The sequence below is a fragment of the Manacus vitellinus genome, unplaced genomic scaffold (genome assembly GCF_001715985.3).
Source record: "Manacus vitellinus isolate BGI_N305 unplaced genomic scaffold, ASM171598v3 ctg7180002428563_pilon, whole genome shotgun sequence".
NCBI lineage: Eukaryota > Metazoa > Chordata > Aves > Passeriformes > Pipridae > Manacus > Manacus vitellinus.
The window spans coordinates 21,098-37,432 of record NW_021937789.1 but is presented as its reverse complement, the minus strand read 5'-3'; the positions used below and the strand labels follow the sequence as shown (position 1 = coordinate 37,432).

At 49.3% G+C, this 16,335-nt stretch overlaps 1 protein-coding gene and 1 long non-coding RNA gene across 3 annotated transcripts in view; one reads left to right on the top strand and one right to left on the bottom strand.

Annotated features, from left to right (window-relative positions):
• Positions 1-329: 329 nt before the first annotated feature.
• Positions 330-1,029, bottom strand: LOC115307886. Of its 2 annotated transcripts, none has more exons than XR_003916249.1 (3): positions 958-1,029; positions 821-859; positions 330-469 (listed from the first exon to the last, which is right to left on the bottom strand). It is a non-coding gene; the product is annotated as an uncharacterized LOC115307886 (long non-coding RNA). The 2 variants fall into 2 exon arrangements; XR_003916246.1 differs by having other exon boundaries at positions 330-466.
• A 1,310-nt stretch (positions 1,030-2,339) lies between these two features.
• Positions 2,340-16,335, top strand: part of LOC115307874 (zinc finger protein 721-like) — a gene marked incomplete at its 3' end in the record, with an annotated part of 28,566 nt that continues 14,570 nt past the window's right edge. The window contains 5 exon segments of the mRNA XM_029963896.1: positions 2,340-2,346; positions 2,649-2,656; positions 2,906-3,233; positions 3,236-3,430; positions 3,433-3,553. Of these exon segments, the coding sequence (XP_029819756.1) occupies positions 2,340-2,346; positions 2,649-2,656; positions 2,906-3,233; positions 3,236-3,430; positions 3,433-3,553 (659 nt within the window).

Below are 16,335 nucleotides of genomic sequence, written 5' to 3'. Positions count from 1 at the left end.
ATTGTCACCTGGTATTCCCATTTCCATTCCTGATGTCTGCAACCTACTCCTAGTGTCCCCATCCCAGTCCCCAATGTCCCCATCCCAGTCCCGACGTCCCCATTCCAAATCCTGGTGTTCTCAACCTGCTCCCAGTGTCCCCATCCCTGTTCCCAATGTCCCCATCCCAGTCCCCCCTGTCCCCATTCCTATTCCTGGTTCCCACAGAGGAACTACCGGATGCCGGAGGAGGGAGCCAGGATTTATTGCCCAAAGCAGGAGATTTTCACACCCAAATTAAAGCCTCAGGAATAATTGTGGTCCTGGATTTCACACGGGAAAAAGCAGGAAGTTGATCCATTGGGAAGAGCCGCAGGGGGGCCGGGGTGGGTGGGAGCAGCGGGATGAGCTCTGCCAGCAGCTCCTGCCTTTCCACAGGGAGAGGGAAGGGGCAGATCCAGCTCCAGGATCGCTCAGGCCGTGATTCCTGCTGGGATGAGAGCGGGGAAAGGAGTCACCATGTCCCTGTTCCCATCCCAAGGGATGGAGCCGGCTGTGAAGCCCAGGGAGAGTAGGAACTACTCCGGAATCCCACCTGATCCTACTCCGTCCATCCTATCCCAATCCCACTCCATCCATCCCACGCCAATCCCACTCCAGAATCCAGCCCTGATCCCAGTCCACAATTCCACCTGACCCCACTCTGGAATCCTGCCCTGAGCTGCAATCCCCTTCCAATCCCACTCCAGCCATTAGGCCCCCATTCCCCTCTGGAATCCCGGCATCCATCCTGGGATCCCTGCACAGAGGATCTGGATCCACACACGCTGCTGGGACTCACTGGTGGGCGCGGGGTCGTATCCATTCCCCTCCCTCTTCCCTATGGAAAGAAAGTGGGATCAGCACCCGTGGCACAGGATCCCCGGAATGCTGCCGGGCGGATCCGTGCCCCTTGCCGACCCCCATCCCGGGAGTTACCGGATCGGAGCTTCCAGACACCGACTGCCACGAGGCCGATGATGATGATGATGGCAGCGATGACGGACACAGTGTCCTAGTTAGAACAGCTGGGACCGATTCCTCACTGGATGGGTGTAGCCCAAAAGTGTGTATTCTATGGCCTTCCATGCCATTTTCCCAGGAACTGTTGTCGGGGGGGGAGGGGGCCTGCGAGGTGGGGGGGGTGTCCCTGTCCTCATACCCTTTTATGGAATTCCCCGCTCTGAGAATTCTCATATCCTTTTATGGAATTCCCCGCTCTGAGGGAAGAACTAAGCATCCTTTTATGGAATTCCCCGCTCTGAGGGAATCACTGACCATTCCTGCCTGAACTGGAGAATATATAAACCTGGAGTTTCAGAACCTTTCCACCACTCGTGGGATCCAGAGGAAGGCTGCAGCTCACCACTCTCAACCAGACTGAGACCACCACCCTCAACTGGACTGCAATCACCACTTCTGACCAGACTGCAACAGCTCTCCCACCAGCAGGTTTTTTTCCCCTCTCCCTTTACTTTGGACTCGGGGGGGGGCCAAGGAAAACCACTTTGTTCATGCCCCAGGGTGCTGGGTTATACATTTGGGTTTTGTGGGTTAAAACCAATTGCTTGTCTCTATAATCAGACTTATTGGGCAAGGGGGGCCCAAGGGGGGCCCAAGGGGGGCCCAAGGGAGGCCCAAGGGGGCTGGTCCAGGGGGGGAAGGGCTGCAGGGGGCGGATCCCGGAGGAGGAAACCCGCCAAAAGCGGCGGCCCAGCCGAGGGAGGAGCCGAGCGGGAGCACAAAGAAGAGCAGCCAAAAGGTCCTGGCGGTCGCTGGGCAATGGCGGGGGGGGCGAGAGCGGTTTGGGGGCCCCCGTGAGAGCCGGGGGGGAACCCCGGTAGCCGCGGAGTGGGGAGAGCGGAGAGGGGCGATCCCGGAGCTGGGGGACCCCCGGAATGCTGGAGGGGGGGGAGCAGAGAGGGAGCGCCGGGCCCCTTAAGCGGGGGTCCCGGAGAGGGGGAAGGCCTTGGAGTGTGGAGAGGAGGGGGGGCCTTGAGGCGGGGTGGGAGCCGAGAGCGCCAAGAGGTTTGTGAGGATGGGAGCCGAGAGAGGAGGGCCGGCCGGCCCCGGGAGGCAGAGTGGGGAGAAGTGAGCCCTGGGACCCCCTGGCAACACTAAAGAGGACCCCGGAGAGTGGGAACACCCCTGAGTCACGGGACCCCCGGCAGCCCAGAGAAGGGGGACCCCCAATGCAGGCAGAAGTGCCATCAGACCAGACAGGGGGGACCCCCCTAACCCCAGAAAGCAGAGAGGGGGAACTCCTGCGAGGGGTTTTTGGGCTGATTGTTGGTGTTTTGGGGGGTTTTTATGGGCACAAGATGCCCGGTGAGTCCTAGAGCTGGACTTGGGCAGGAGGAACCCCCAAGGCAACGCGCTCACCCCTTGTTTCCCCCCTTCCCATCAGGATTTCTGCTTCCCAAAGCTTGGGCGGATGGAGGAGGAGGCTGCGAGGAAGAGGAAGATGCCTTGGGCCCCCCAGGCAGGTGAGGAGGAAGTCAGTGCCCCTTTGGGTGGGTCTTTTGTCTTTTGTGGCCGTCCTGCCGGGGTCGGAGTTGGGGGGATGTCCTTGGGCTTCCCTGTGGGCCGGAGGCAAATCCCCTGCGTGTCCTTGTTGGTTCCTGCCCCAGGCCCCGAGGTGAGGCCGGAGAGTGCGGAGGACAAATCCCCCCGGCAGAGCCTGGTGGGAGAGGCCGTTTTGAAGGGCTCCCCGGCGCAGGAAGGCAGCGGGGAGGAAAAGGGCCGGAGATGCCCCCGCAGGAGGGGCTCCAAAGCCAGCCCAGGGGGCTGTGAGGAGGAAAGAGCCAGCGTGTGCCGGGAAGGCGGCCGGAGCTTGAGGTGGAGCTGCGAGCTGGTGGTTCCTGAGCAGCCTCCCAGCAGGGAAAAGCACTTCAGGTGCTTGGAATGTGGGAAGAACTTCAGCAAGAGATGCAACCTCTTGAGGCACCAGCACATCCACACTGGGGAACGGCCCTACACGTGTGAGGAGTGTGGGAAGAGCTTCAGTGACCGCTCCACCCTCCGCAACCACCGTCGCATCCACAGTGGGGAACGGCCCTACACGTGTGGGGATTGTGGGAAGAGCTTCAAACGGAGTTCCAACCTACTCCAACACCAGATGATCCACAGTGGAGAAAGGCCCTACATGTGTGGGGAATGTGGGATGAACTTCAATCAGATCTCTGCCCTGCTCCGACACCAGATGATCCACAGTGGGAACGGCCCTACACGTGTGGGGAGTGTGGGAAGGGCTTCAGGGACAGCTCCAGCCTTTGCAAACACCGTTGCATCCACACCAGGGAATGGCCCTACAAGTGCTTGGAATGTGGGAAGAGCTTCAGCACAAGCACCAAGCTGCTCAGCCACCAGCACATCCCCACTGGGGAACAGCCCTACACGTGTAGGGAATGTGGGACAGCTCCACCCTCTACACCCACCTTCGCATCCACATCAGGGAGAGGCCTCACAAGTGTGGGGAGTGTGGGAAGAGCTTCAGGGACAGCTCTGCCTTGACCTCCCACCAACGGACCCACCGGTAAGAGAAGCCCCGAGTGCCCCGACTGCGGGAAGAGCTTCGGCCGCTGCTCCAACTCCATCAGCCATGGGAGGACCCGCGTTGGATGATCCACAGGGACCCCCGTTGGGCACAGCCCTGGTGTGCTGGTTTTAAGGTAAACCAGCAGGGGAAATGACAGCGGTGACATCACAGGGACATCGATGACATTACTGAGACATCGGTGACATCACAGGGACATTGGTGACATCACAAGGACATTGGTGACATCACGGGGACAGCAGTGACATCACAGGGACAGTGGTGACATCACCAAGGGGTTAATTTTGGTGTGAAAATCTCCTGCTTTGGGCAATAAATTCTAGCTCGCCCTCCGGCATCCGGCAGTTCCTCCCTGGGAACCAGGAATGGGAATGGGGGCAAGGGGAATGGGGATGGGGACACCTGGAATGGGAATGGGAACACCTGGAATGGGAATGGGAACATTGGGAGCAGACTGGGAACAACAGGAATGGGAATGGAGACATCAGGAACTGGGAATGGGGGCACCTGGATTGGGAATGGGGACACCGGGGAGAGGGAATGGAGACACTGGGAGCAGGTTAGGGACACCAGGAATGGGAATGGGGACACCAGGAAGTGGAATGGAGCCACCAGGAACTGGGTTGGGAACACCTGGAATGGGAATGGGAATACGTGCAGTGGGAATGGGTGTCGATGGAAGGGTATGGACAGATTGCTCCAGGATCAATATGATCAGGCAAATGTCGGATTTATTAGGAGAAGGCAGATTATATAGTGCTCATGACGCTCAGCTTCTTGTTCACACTACATTGGTTACATAAGGAAAACATGCTCTGCTGTTCACTGCTAATTGGACCACAACAGGTGGTCATAGGAGTTGAGAAAACTTTATTCACCTGCCAAAAACTCCTCCTTGGCATCTTGGCACAAGACCTGCAGCCATATTAGTGGTGCAGCATTTTTTACTGTCTGCACCCAGCCATGCTAAGGTGAAACACACAGAAATGTAAAGAAAATTGTTCACACAATTTTTGCCTTACGACAAATCCCCTTTTTTGTTCTTGAACAATTTGATTTGCATTTCTGTAATACTCCTTATTGTACCAATAACATATCAACAAACATGATTACATATAACAATAATAGTACATTAACAAACTTAACAACTTAATAACTTCAAGGTTTGTGCTCTTAAATTTTCTTAAAAGTGTTTTTCTAAATATAGGATTTATTCTTGAAAAATCTTTATTCAGTATAAAACACTTCTGGAAATGGAACTCCATTTATTTTTGTTATGTGTCTTCTGTATTTGAAGATGTTTGTGTATTTGTTGGATCAAAACACATTAATCATCATGCATTCACACACACATGCAAACATACAAACTCTCACAGTGGCCACTGTCAACCATTCACACAATCATACTTTTGAATTCCATATCACTGTGTTTTATGAGCTAAAAAGTTATAATTCTTTAGTACCTTATGATGTTAAAGCTTCTTAACCAAATAGATAAACTTTCTTTTACTAATATATAGTGAAGAATCTAAAGTTCACACAACACACTTTCTTGAATTCTAAACCTCTATAATTATGTGCTTCCTAACTTACTTATGTGCTTTAGAAATATCAAAAAATTGTGCTCATAAATTGTGCTCTCAATAAGACTGAATACTGTGCCCTTTTGGTAATTCACTGTTACCTACAACAGCAACAACATCAGCCTTGTTTTGAAGAACCAGCTTCTTTCCAGGGTTTCATTTAGGTGCAGATACTCAGAGAACACCTGTGCACAAAAAACTTAAAACATATGAAACACTTTTGCAAGTCAATAGAGGAAAACTGATATCTCTCTTTTCCCCCTTTTCTTTGTGCGAAAGTGTGTTAAAAATTCTTAAAGCACTGATTTCTTTACTAAATACTCTTATGTTAATAATTCTAAACTTATAACAGCTTTATTCTATAACAAACTCCACTATACTAATTCTATTATTTAATAATTCTGAAAAAATTCTGGGAATGTTGCTGATTTGTTCTAAACTCCAGCATTATTTTCTTCATCATCATCAGAACTTATGTCTGAATCTGAAGAAGTGTCAGTCTCCACAGACAAAAGGGGTTTTATAGCTGCAGTTGTAGCATCAGCTGAATAGGCTGCTTTCTCTTGTTGGACCATGTTTTCAGCAGCTTCTAAAAACTGGGCTGTAGTGGGACTCCTAGGTAGTGTACCCAAAACCTGTTTTGCATTTTCATTAGCATTATAATAGGCCAGCATGTTTAAGAATTTTGCTTTCATGTTATCATCTATGTCTGGATCTGAATCTATTGACTCATTTAAACGATCTACAAATTGATCGTACGGTTCCGAGGGTCCTTGCTCAATTGAAATACATGGGAGTCTTGACTTTGCATCCCTTATCATAAGCAATGACTTATAAGCCAATTCCTGACTAGTTTTTAATACCTCATTTGGAAACTGATTTTGCAAATATGCACTGTTGTACTGACCAAAACCCATGAGCATGTCAACAGAAACACCAAAGAGAGGGTGTCCTTTCTGCCTAGGTTTTGCAACTCCTGTAGCACAACGGGTACTCCATTCGGTAAAAAATTCTAGCTGTTGGTGTTATAAGTAAACCCAGGAAATTTGCTGCTCAAAGGGGTTAATAAAGTTGCTGTATTTTACTAACCACATTGTTAAGAGTCATGAGTTGACTGATTATGAAATATCTAACCACAAGTTTGTATGCTGTAGAACACAACGCAGAGTGACTCAGTATTTTGGAGCTGTTTGATTACAGGCATATTGATATGGACTAAGATGGAGGGGCAAGCCACGAGGAGTCCTATGATTAGATGACATCTCCCGATGGAAAATTCCAGGACCACGGCCTCATAGGGACTAATGACTTTAAAATCATTGGAGGAAGCCCCTCAGCAACGGCAGATGCCCGCGAGTGGAGGAGCCAACCACAGATCTGCCCGGGAAAGAGGAACCAAGCAGGGAGCAGCCCGCGAACCTCCCACCAATGGACTATGAACATGACTTGGGGGGGTGGTGTCAACAAAGGGTATAATTGTTGCTGTTTCGGTTCCCCATTTTGCGGACTGTGGTGGAGCAAGGGTCTCCCCGGCCGCCCGGCTGGCCGCTTTTGCTTGTTAGCATTAATAAACCTTTGTTTTACCTTGCAACCGAAATTATAACCTCATTCTATTGATTACAATTGGTGCCGTGACTCAGATGGAGACCCCCTGAGTGATAGAAACACTCTCTGGGGAGGGCGCCCCCGTCCCATTTTGGACGACCCTAGGAGATTCTATTATTCAGCTTCTCCATACCGACCAGTTTATTAAGGCAAACAAGCAAAAGGAACTGGGTTTCTACAGGTCTCCATAATCTCTGCATGCGGGTCCGGACAACGTCTAGCTCAAGGGTAGCTAGGATTTGTGGTGAGCTCTGATTGAGGGCGACAACCGATCAAAGGCGAGGCGGCTGTGGTTGTGGTTTGTCCGGTTGGGGAGGGTCCGCTCCAGTGTCCAGAGTGACGCTGCCAGAAAGAGCGAAGACTCATCCGAGGAGAGGTGAGTATAGCGTACCCCCTTGGCGGTTGGGAGGGGGTCCTGGGGTGTGCCTACCTGAGACGTTCTCTGAGAACGAAGTGATTGTGGACCCCTCAGTAGTGCGGTTTCTGTAGCCCACGAGGGAGCAGACCACGACCAGGGGGAAGCGTTTGTGTTTTGAGTGAGTGCGTGTGTGAGAGAAGGCACCCCAGAAGATGGACTCGGGGAAGAGCAAGGTTTCCTCACCCATGGGTGGCTGTACAGTAGAGTAGCCAGGCAGGTCCTCTGATGAGGAACAACTCCTGAGGTCTGGTGGTTCCTGGAGGGGAAAAGGACTAGGGAGTAAAATCTATATGGCGAAGAAGTGTCCTCGGGAGAAAAGACAGTCTGTACTAGGCAGCTGCAGCTCCCAGAGTGAAAGGAACCGTGTTAGGGATTTATCTACCGAAAAGGGAAGTGGAGTTGTGAGCAAGACGAAAATAGATCCTCTGGAGGAGAGAGGATGTGAAGAAAGCGGCTTTGAGGCTAGGTCGCAGGGCATTCCAGCAAACAGCCCATTAGGAATATTGTTGAGAAGTCGGAATAGTAACCCACAAACTCTCGGGAAGTCGAGGGATAAGCTGGTTTATTATTGTGTTGAAGTGTGGGGAGGTAGACAGATCGGAGATGGCGTGTATTGGCCAATTTATGGTACCTTAGAAGGCTGGATTTGTGAGATCCTGAATTATTATGTTAGCGATAAGAGACCCTATTGTCTAGAGGAAAGTCAATATGCCGTTATTTGGCTGGGAGCTAGTACACCTACCCGGCTATTTCCTCTAAAAGAAAAAGGGAAGCAAGTGGACTCTAGTAGGGATCCTGAATTTCGGAGTTCATCTCCACCTTATATTCCCCCATATAGTGGAGCTAGTAAAGTGATACCCAGTGCTCCAACAGTGTCAGAGCCCGCCATTTTACCTGAGCAAGGGCAGGAATCTGCCATTTCACTCACACAAGGGCGGGAAATTTTTATTCTACCATTAGAAGGGCGGGAATCCGCCATTTTACCTGCGCAAAGGCGGGAACCCACCATTTTGTGTCCAACGGGGCGGGAGTCCACCATTTTGCCTGAGCAAGGGCGGGAATCCGCCATTTTGCCTGCACAAGGGCTGGAGTCCGCCATTTTGTCTAAGCAAGGGAGAGAGCCTACCATTTTAACATCTACCTCTACACCTCTATCAGCCGAAAGGGCCAGTGAGTCGTTCTTAAATCATGACATGACATCGACTCATGGAAAAACTGAACACCCCCCTCTACAGTCACAGTTATACCCCCTTCGTGAGACCGCTTTGACGGGAAGACAAGGAGGGATAGGATTTGTGCGGTACCCCTTAGCTCTGGAGACGTACGAGCTTTTAAAAAGGAAATGGGGAATTTACTAGAGGACCCCATAGGGGTTTCTGAAAGATTCGATCAGTTCTTAGGACCAAATACCTACACCTGGGACGAGTTGCAAGCTATACTGGGCATCTTGTTTACGGTAGAAGAAAGGGGGATGATTAGAGTAGCTGGCATGAGAAATTGGGATAGGAGGCATCAGCAGGGACCGGCTGCTGAGACAAAGTGGCCCGTTGAGAAACCAAATTGGGATAATCAGAGACCGGATGACAGGGCCAAAATGGACGACCTAAGAGGCATGATAGTGCAAGGAATAAGGGAATCTGTCCCTAGAGGGCAGAACATAGATAGAGCATTTAAGGAATATCAAAAGAAGGACGAGTCACCCACAGATTGGTTGGAGAGATTGAGAAAGAGTTTTCAACTGTATTCAGGAATGGATCCTGAGGATGATGCCATGGGACAGGCGGTACTCAAACTTAGATTTGTCCAGGGATCGTGGGAGGATATCAGGAAAAAGTTAGACAAGAATAGAGATTGGCAAACAAAAGGCTTGGATTTGTTGTTAAGAGAAGCACAGGAGGTGTATGTTCGGAGAGATGAGGTAAGAGAGGAGGAGAAGCAAAAGAAAAAGGAAGACATGCAGAGAAGGCAGACAAGGGTTTTAGTAGCAGCTATCAAAGGAGAACAAAATAGTAACAGGGAACAAGAGAGAAAAGAATCCTTTAGGCTCCATGATCAGGCACAGCCAAGATGGAGTAGGAAGGTAAATTTCAGAGAAATTGAGTGTCATTATTGTGGTCAAAAGGGACATATTCAGAAAAATTGCAAAAAGAAGCAGAGGGACGAGCAGATTTTTTTAGAAGACTAGGGGGGTCAGGGGCTCTATCTGCTGGGGACTCCAAAGAATACAGAGCCCTTGATAAAATTAAAAGTGGGTCCTCAGCAACAAGTTATTGAGTTCCTTGTGGACTCGGGAGCAGAGAGATCAACTGTACAACAACTACCTCAAGGATGTGAAATCTCATCCGACAAAGTTCAAGTGATTGGAGCTAAAGGGGAGCCTTTTAAAGTACCTATAATTAAGAACGTTGAAATAGAGGCTTCCAATAAATTTGCCTTGGGAACATTTTTGTTAGTTCCAGAAGCAGAGTATAATCTGTTGGGGAGAGATTTAATAGTTGAATTGGGGATTAATTTAGAAGTCTCAGAACAACAGCTAAAGGTAAAAATTTATGCCCTTACGGTAGAAGATGAGACAAAAATAAACCCAGAGGTGTGGTTTACTTCTGAGACTGTGGGGAGGATAGATGTTGAGCCATTTGAAATATCTATAAAAGATCCAGATAGACCTATTAGGGTAAAACAATACCCGATCCCAAATGAAGGGAGAGTGGGCCTTAATCCTATTATAGAAAGATTATTGGCAAAAGGGTTATTAGAACCTTGTATGTCCCCTCATAATACACCCATTTTACTGGTTAAAAAGCCAGACGGGACTTATAGGTTGGTACAAGACCTAAGAGAAGTGAATAAAAGAACAGTAACAAGATTCCCAGTGGTTGCTAACCCCTACACTCTATTAAGCCAAGTATCCTCAGAACATCAATGGTACAGTGTAATAGATTTGAAGGACGCTTTCTGGACTTGTCCTCTTAAAGAGGAAAGTAGAAACTATTTTACCTTTGAATGGGAAGACCCCGACACCCACAGGAAGCAGCAGTTAAGGTGGACAGTCTTACCCCAAGGGTTTACAGAGTCACCAAATCTGTTTGGGCAGGCTTTGGAGAAACTGTTAGAGTCCTTCAAACCTAGGGAAGGAACAGTATTAGTACAATATGTTGATGACCTACTGATAGCAGGGAAAGATGCGGAGTCTGTAAGGGAAGAAAGTATTAGGCTTCTGAACTTTCTGGGTGGCAAAGGTCTTAAAGTGTCTAAGTCTAAGTTACAGTTTACAGAGGAGAAAGTAAAGTACTTGGGACATTGGCTAAGTAAAGGATGTAAGGGATTAGATCCTGAAAGAGTAAAGGGAATATTATCCATGCCTGCACCTAAAAGCAAAAGGCAAATCAGACAGATGTTGGGACTTTTGGGATATTGTAGGCAATGGATAGAGAACTATAGTAATAAGGTATAATTCTTATACGAAAAATTGGCTAAGGAAAAGTTGGTAAAGTGGACTGATGAAGATGAGGGTAAGTTAGAGGTATTAAAGGAAGACTTGATGAACTCTCCTGTACTCAGTCTTCCAGACATCAGAAAACCCTTTTATCTATTTGTAAATGTGGAGAATGGAACAGCTTATGGGGTATTGACTCAGAAGTGGGCTGAACATAAGAAACCAGTAGGGTATTATTCAAAAATCCTAGATCCAGTCAGCAGAGGTTGGCCTACCTGTCTGCAGGCTGTAGTGGCCACTGCACTTTTAGTGGAAGAAGCTGTGAAGGTTACTTTTGGTGGAGATTTAAAGGTGTATACTCCTCATGATATTAGAGGAGTATTAAAACAGAGGGCAGAAAAGTGGTTGACAGATAGCCGGTTGTTGAAATATGAGAGCATTCTGCTAAATACCTCTAAGCTGGAGTTGGAAGTAACTCATTTGCAGAATCCAGCTCAGTTTCTATATGGTGAACCTCAAGGAGGTGTGGTACATGATTGCACCCAGGTCATAAACCTCCAGACGAAAATTAGGGAGGATCTGGAGGAAGAGGAATTAGATACAGGTGAAAAATTTTATATTGATGGTTCGTCTAGAGTAGTAGATGGAAAAAGAAGATCAGGCTATGCTATCTATAGTGGATGGAGTTACTTTGCAAGTCAGGGAATCTGGATCTTTGTGTGGCACCTGGTCGGCTCAAGTATGTGAACTCTATGCCTTGTTAAGATCTCTTCAATTGTTGGAAGGGAAAATAGGGACTGTATTCACAGACTCAAAATATGTTTTTGGGGTAGTACACATGTTTGGGAAGATATGGGAAGAAAGAGGGCTGACAAATGCGAAAGGAAAAGGGCTGGTTCATGAGAGTCTGATTCGAGGTGTTGTGAGCTTTGAGAGGTCCAAAACGGATTGCAGTAGTGCATGTAAAAGGTCACCAGAGGGGATTGAAAATGACAGCCAGAGGAAATAATCTAGCTGATGCTGAGGCAAAGAAAGCAGCTCTGTTAGTGGTGAGTGAACAAGAGCCAGGAAGTGAACAAGTTCCTAAGTCTTTTAGCAATCAAGAGAAGGAGAAGTTGTTGCAAGTCGGTGCAAGGGAAGAACAGGGAAAGTGGTTGTTGTCAGATGGGAAGAAGTAATCCCTAAGGGCCTTACCCCTAGGATTATGGGAAGGCTGCACGAGCAGACGCACTGGAGTACCCAAGCCTTGGTAGATCATTTTGGGAACAGATATGTATGCGTTGGAGTGTATGATATAGTTAAAAAGGTCCTGGAGGGATGCCTGACTTGTAAGAAGGTGAATAAAGGATATTTGAGAGATAAAGTCAAAGGAGGGAGAGAATTAGCGAAAAGACCATTTGAGAAAATTCACGTTGACTTCACTGAGTTGCCAAAGGTGGGGAGGTATCAGTATTTATTGGTGTTAGTGGATGTGCTGGTTTAAAAGTTAACCAGCAGGGGGAATGAACCCAACTCAAAGGAGAGATTATAAGTCAGAATAACAATTTATTAAAATAATACAGTAGGTACAATAATACAAACAAACAATTGGTCTCAACCCACAAAAACCCAAATGTATAACCCAGTACCCTGGGGCCTGAACAAAGTGGTGTTCCTTGGGCCCTGTTTGAGTCCAAAGTAAAGGGAGAGGGGAAGAACCTGCTGGTGGGAGAGCTGCTGCAGTCTGGCCAGAACTGGTGATCGCAGTCCAGTGGTGGTCTAAGTCTGGTTGAGAGCGATGAGATGCAGCCTTCCTCTGGATCCCACGAGTGGGTTGAAAAATGTTCCAAAACTCCAAGATTATATATCCTCCAGTTCAGGCAGGAATGCTTGGTACTCCCCTCAGGGTGGGGAGTTTCACAAAGGGTGTGAGGACAGAAACATCCTCCTATCTCACAGGCCTCTTAACACCTAGTTTATAGCCTGAGGAGTCAGGCTCTATGGGCAGAGGGTGCGAATAGTCTATTGACAACAATAGTCTAGTTTCTGGGAAATGACATGGAAGGCTATAGAATACAGTTTTGGGTTACACCCACCATGATGAACTGATCTCAGTTGTCCTAACTAGGACATTATCCACCCCTTATTCTATGCCATCCATGTCATGCCCAAATTAACCCCCTTTAAAAACTATATCCCTTTAAAACTATATACATCTATCTATATATATATATACAATGAAACATTACAGACCATTCTCACTCAAAATTAGGTCCCCTTGTGGTACACAACGTGTCTCCCCATCTTTTTGCATTACCCACCAGGTGGAACCAGGTCCCTGAGCAAAAACAATCCCTCGGATGGGTTTGCCTTTGCTTGAGGTGGGACTAATCCAAACAGTCTTCCCTAACATTCCTCTCATATGTACCACGGGGACTTTATCTCCATCTACAGTATGCAAAAGTTCTGATTGGGCAGGGCCAGCTCGATTGATGAAACCTCGGGTGTTGACCAACCAGGTGGCCTTTGCTAAATGCAGCTCCCAGTGTTTGAGAGTCTCCCCACACAGTGCCTTCAGGGTGGTTTTCAGCAGTCCGTTGCACCGCTCAACTTTTCCAGCAGCTGGTGCATGGTAGGGGATATGATACACCCACTCAATGCCGTGCTCTTTGGCCCAGGTGTCTACAAGGCCATTCTTGAAATGGGTCCCATTATCAGACTCAATTCTCTCCGGGGTGCCGTGTCGCCACAGGACTTGTTTTTCAAGGCCCAGGATGGTATTCCGGGCAGTGGCATGAGGCACGGGGTATGTCTCCAACCATCCAGTGCTTCCTTCTACCATGGTCAGTACGTAGTGCTTACCCTGGCGGGTTTTGGGGAGCGTGATGTAGTCAACTTGCCAGGCTTCCCCATACCTGTACTTTGACCACCGTCCACCATACCATAGAGGCTTCACCCGCTTGGCCTGCTTGATGGCAGCACATGTCTCACAGTCATGGATGACCTGTGAGACAATGTCCTTGGTTAAGTCCACCCCTCGGTCACGAGCCCATCTGTATGTTGCATCTCTCCCCTGGTGACCGGAGGCGTCATGGGCCCATCGAGCCAGAAATAATTCTCCTTTGTGCTGCCAATCCAGATCTACCTGAGAGACTTTAATCCTGGCAGCTCGGTCCGCCTGCTCGTTGTTATGATGCTCCTCATTAGCCCGTTTCTTGCCTACATGAGCGTCTACGTGACGGACCTTCACACTCAGCTTCTCTACCCGGCCAGCGATGTCCTGCCACATCTCCGCCGCCCAGATGGGTTTCCCTTGGCGCTGCCAGTTGGCCTTTTTCCATCTTTCCAGCCATCCCCACAGAGCATTGGCCACCATCCATGAGTCAGTGTAGAGATAGAGTCTTGGCCACTTCTCTCGTTCAGCTATATCCAAAGCCAACTGAACGGCTTTAAGCTCTGCAAACTGACTTGACCCACCTTGTCCTTCGGTCGCTTCTGCAACTCGCCGTGTGGGACTCCATACAGCTGCCTTCCATTTTCGGTTTGTCCCTACAATGCGGCAGGAGCCATCCGTGAAGAGCACATATCGCCTTTCATCTGCTGGTAGCTTGTCATATGGTGGGGCCTCCTCAGCCCGTGTCACCTTCTCCTCCTCTTCTTCAGAGGATAGTCCAAAACTCTCACCTTCGGGCCAATTGGTGATAATTTCCAGAATCCCAGGGCGATTAGGATTCCCTATCCGGGTTCGCTGCGTGATCAGAGCGATCCACTTACTCCATGTGGCATCGGTGGCATGATGTGTGGAAGGAACTCTTCCCTTGAACATCCAGCCCAGCACTGGTAGTCGGGGTGCCAGGAGGAGCTGCGCTTCGGTGCCGATTACTTCTGAGGCAGCTCGAACTCCTTCATAGGCAGCCAGGATCTCTTTCTCAGTTGGTGTATAACTGGCTTCAGATCCTTTGTATCCCCGACTCCAGAATCCCAGCGGTCGTCCTCGGGTCTCCCCAGGCACTTTCTGCCAGAGGCTCCCAGAAGGGCCATTCTCCCCGGCTGCGGTGTAGAGCACGTTCTTCACGTCCTGTCCTGTCCTTACTGGCCCAAGGGCTACCGCATGGGCAATCTCCTGTTTAATTTGTTCAAAGGCTTGTTGTTGTTCGGGGCCCCACTGGAAATCATTTTTCTTCCGTGTCACAAGGTAGAGAGGGCTTACAATCTGACTATACTCGGGGATATGCATCCTCCAAAAGCCCACAGCGCCTAGGAAAGCCTGTGTTTCCTTCTTGCTGGTTGGTGGGGACATGGCTGCTATTTTGTTAATCACCTCCATTGGAATTAGGCGGCGTCCATCTTGCCACTTCACTCCTAGGAACTGAATTTCCTGAGCAGGTCCCTTGACCTTACTCCGTTTAATGGCAAAACTGGCTCTTAGGAGAATCTGGATTATCTTCTCTCCTTTCTCGAAGACTTCGCCCGCTGTGTTCCCCCATACAATGATGTCATCAATGTACTGTAGGTGCTCTGGAGCCTCACCCTTTTCCAGTGCAGTCTGGATCAGTCCATGGCAAATGCTGGGACTGGGTTTCCACCCCTGAGGCAGTCGATTCCAGGTGTACTGCACACCTCTCCAAGTGAAAGCAAATTGTGGCCTGCACTCCGCTGCCAAAGGAATGGAGAAAAAGGCATTGGCTATGTCAATGGTGGCATACCACTTGGCTTCCTTGGACTCCAGCTCATACTGGAGCTCCAGCATGTCCGGCACAGCAGCACTCAGGGGGGGTGTGACTTCATTGAGTCCACGGTAATCCACCGTCAGCCTCCACTCTCCGCTGGACTTACGCACTGGCCATATAGGGCTATTAAAGGGTGAGCGAGTCTTGCTGACCACCCCCTGGGTCTCCAGTTCACGGATCATCTTTTGTATAGGGGTCACAGAGTCTCGGTCGGTGCGGTATTGCCGACGGTGCACTGTTGCTGTGGCTATCGGTACCAATTGTTCTTCAACCTTCAGCAGTCCCACAGCAGAGGGGTCCTCTGAGAGACCAGGCAAGGTGTTCAACTGTCTGATTTCCTCCGTCTCCACAGCAGCTATGCCAAAAGCCCAACGAAGTCCTTTTGGGTCTTTGAAATACCCACTCCTCAGGTAATCTATGCCAAGGATACACGGGGCCTCTGGACCAGTCACGATGGGGTGTCTGTGCCATTCCTTCCCAGTCAGGCTCACTTCAGCTTCCAGTACAGTCAGCTGTTGGGATCCCCCTGTCACCCCAGAAATGGAGATGGATTCTGCCCCTACGTATCTTGATGGCATTAATGTACATTGTGCGCCAGTGTCCACTAAAGCCTTATATCTTTGTGGCTCTGATGTGCCAGGCCACCGAATCCACACAGTCCAATAGACTCGATTGTCCCTCTCCTCTACCTGGCTAGAGGCAGGGCGCCCCTAGTCCTGGTCATGGTACTCATTGTGCTCTTCTTGTGGGTATGACCTGGAGGTCCCTTCAAGAGGATCATTCCTGTACCGTCTGGAGTCTTGCCCACGAGAGACTGGAGCAACGTTTACCCTTGAAGAGTTCTTTATGGTATTTGTTCCTCTTTTCAGTTCACGTACCCGGGCTGCTAAGGAAGAGGTGGGTTTCCCATCCCACTTCCTCATATCTTCTCCGTGCTCACGGAGGTAAAACCATAGATCGCCACGTGGAGTGTACCTTCTCTCCTTAGCTGGGGAACGCTGGCTCCTGAT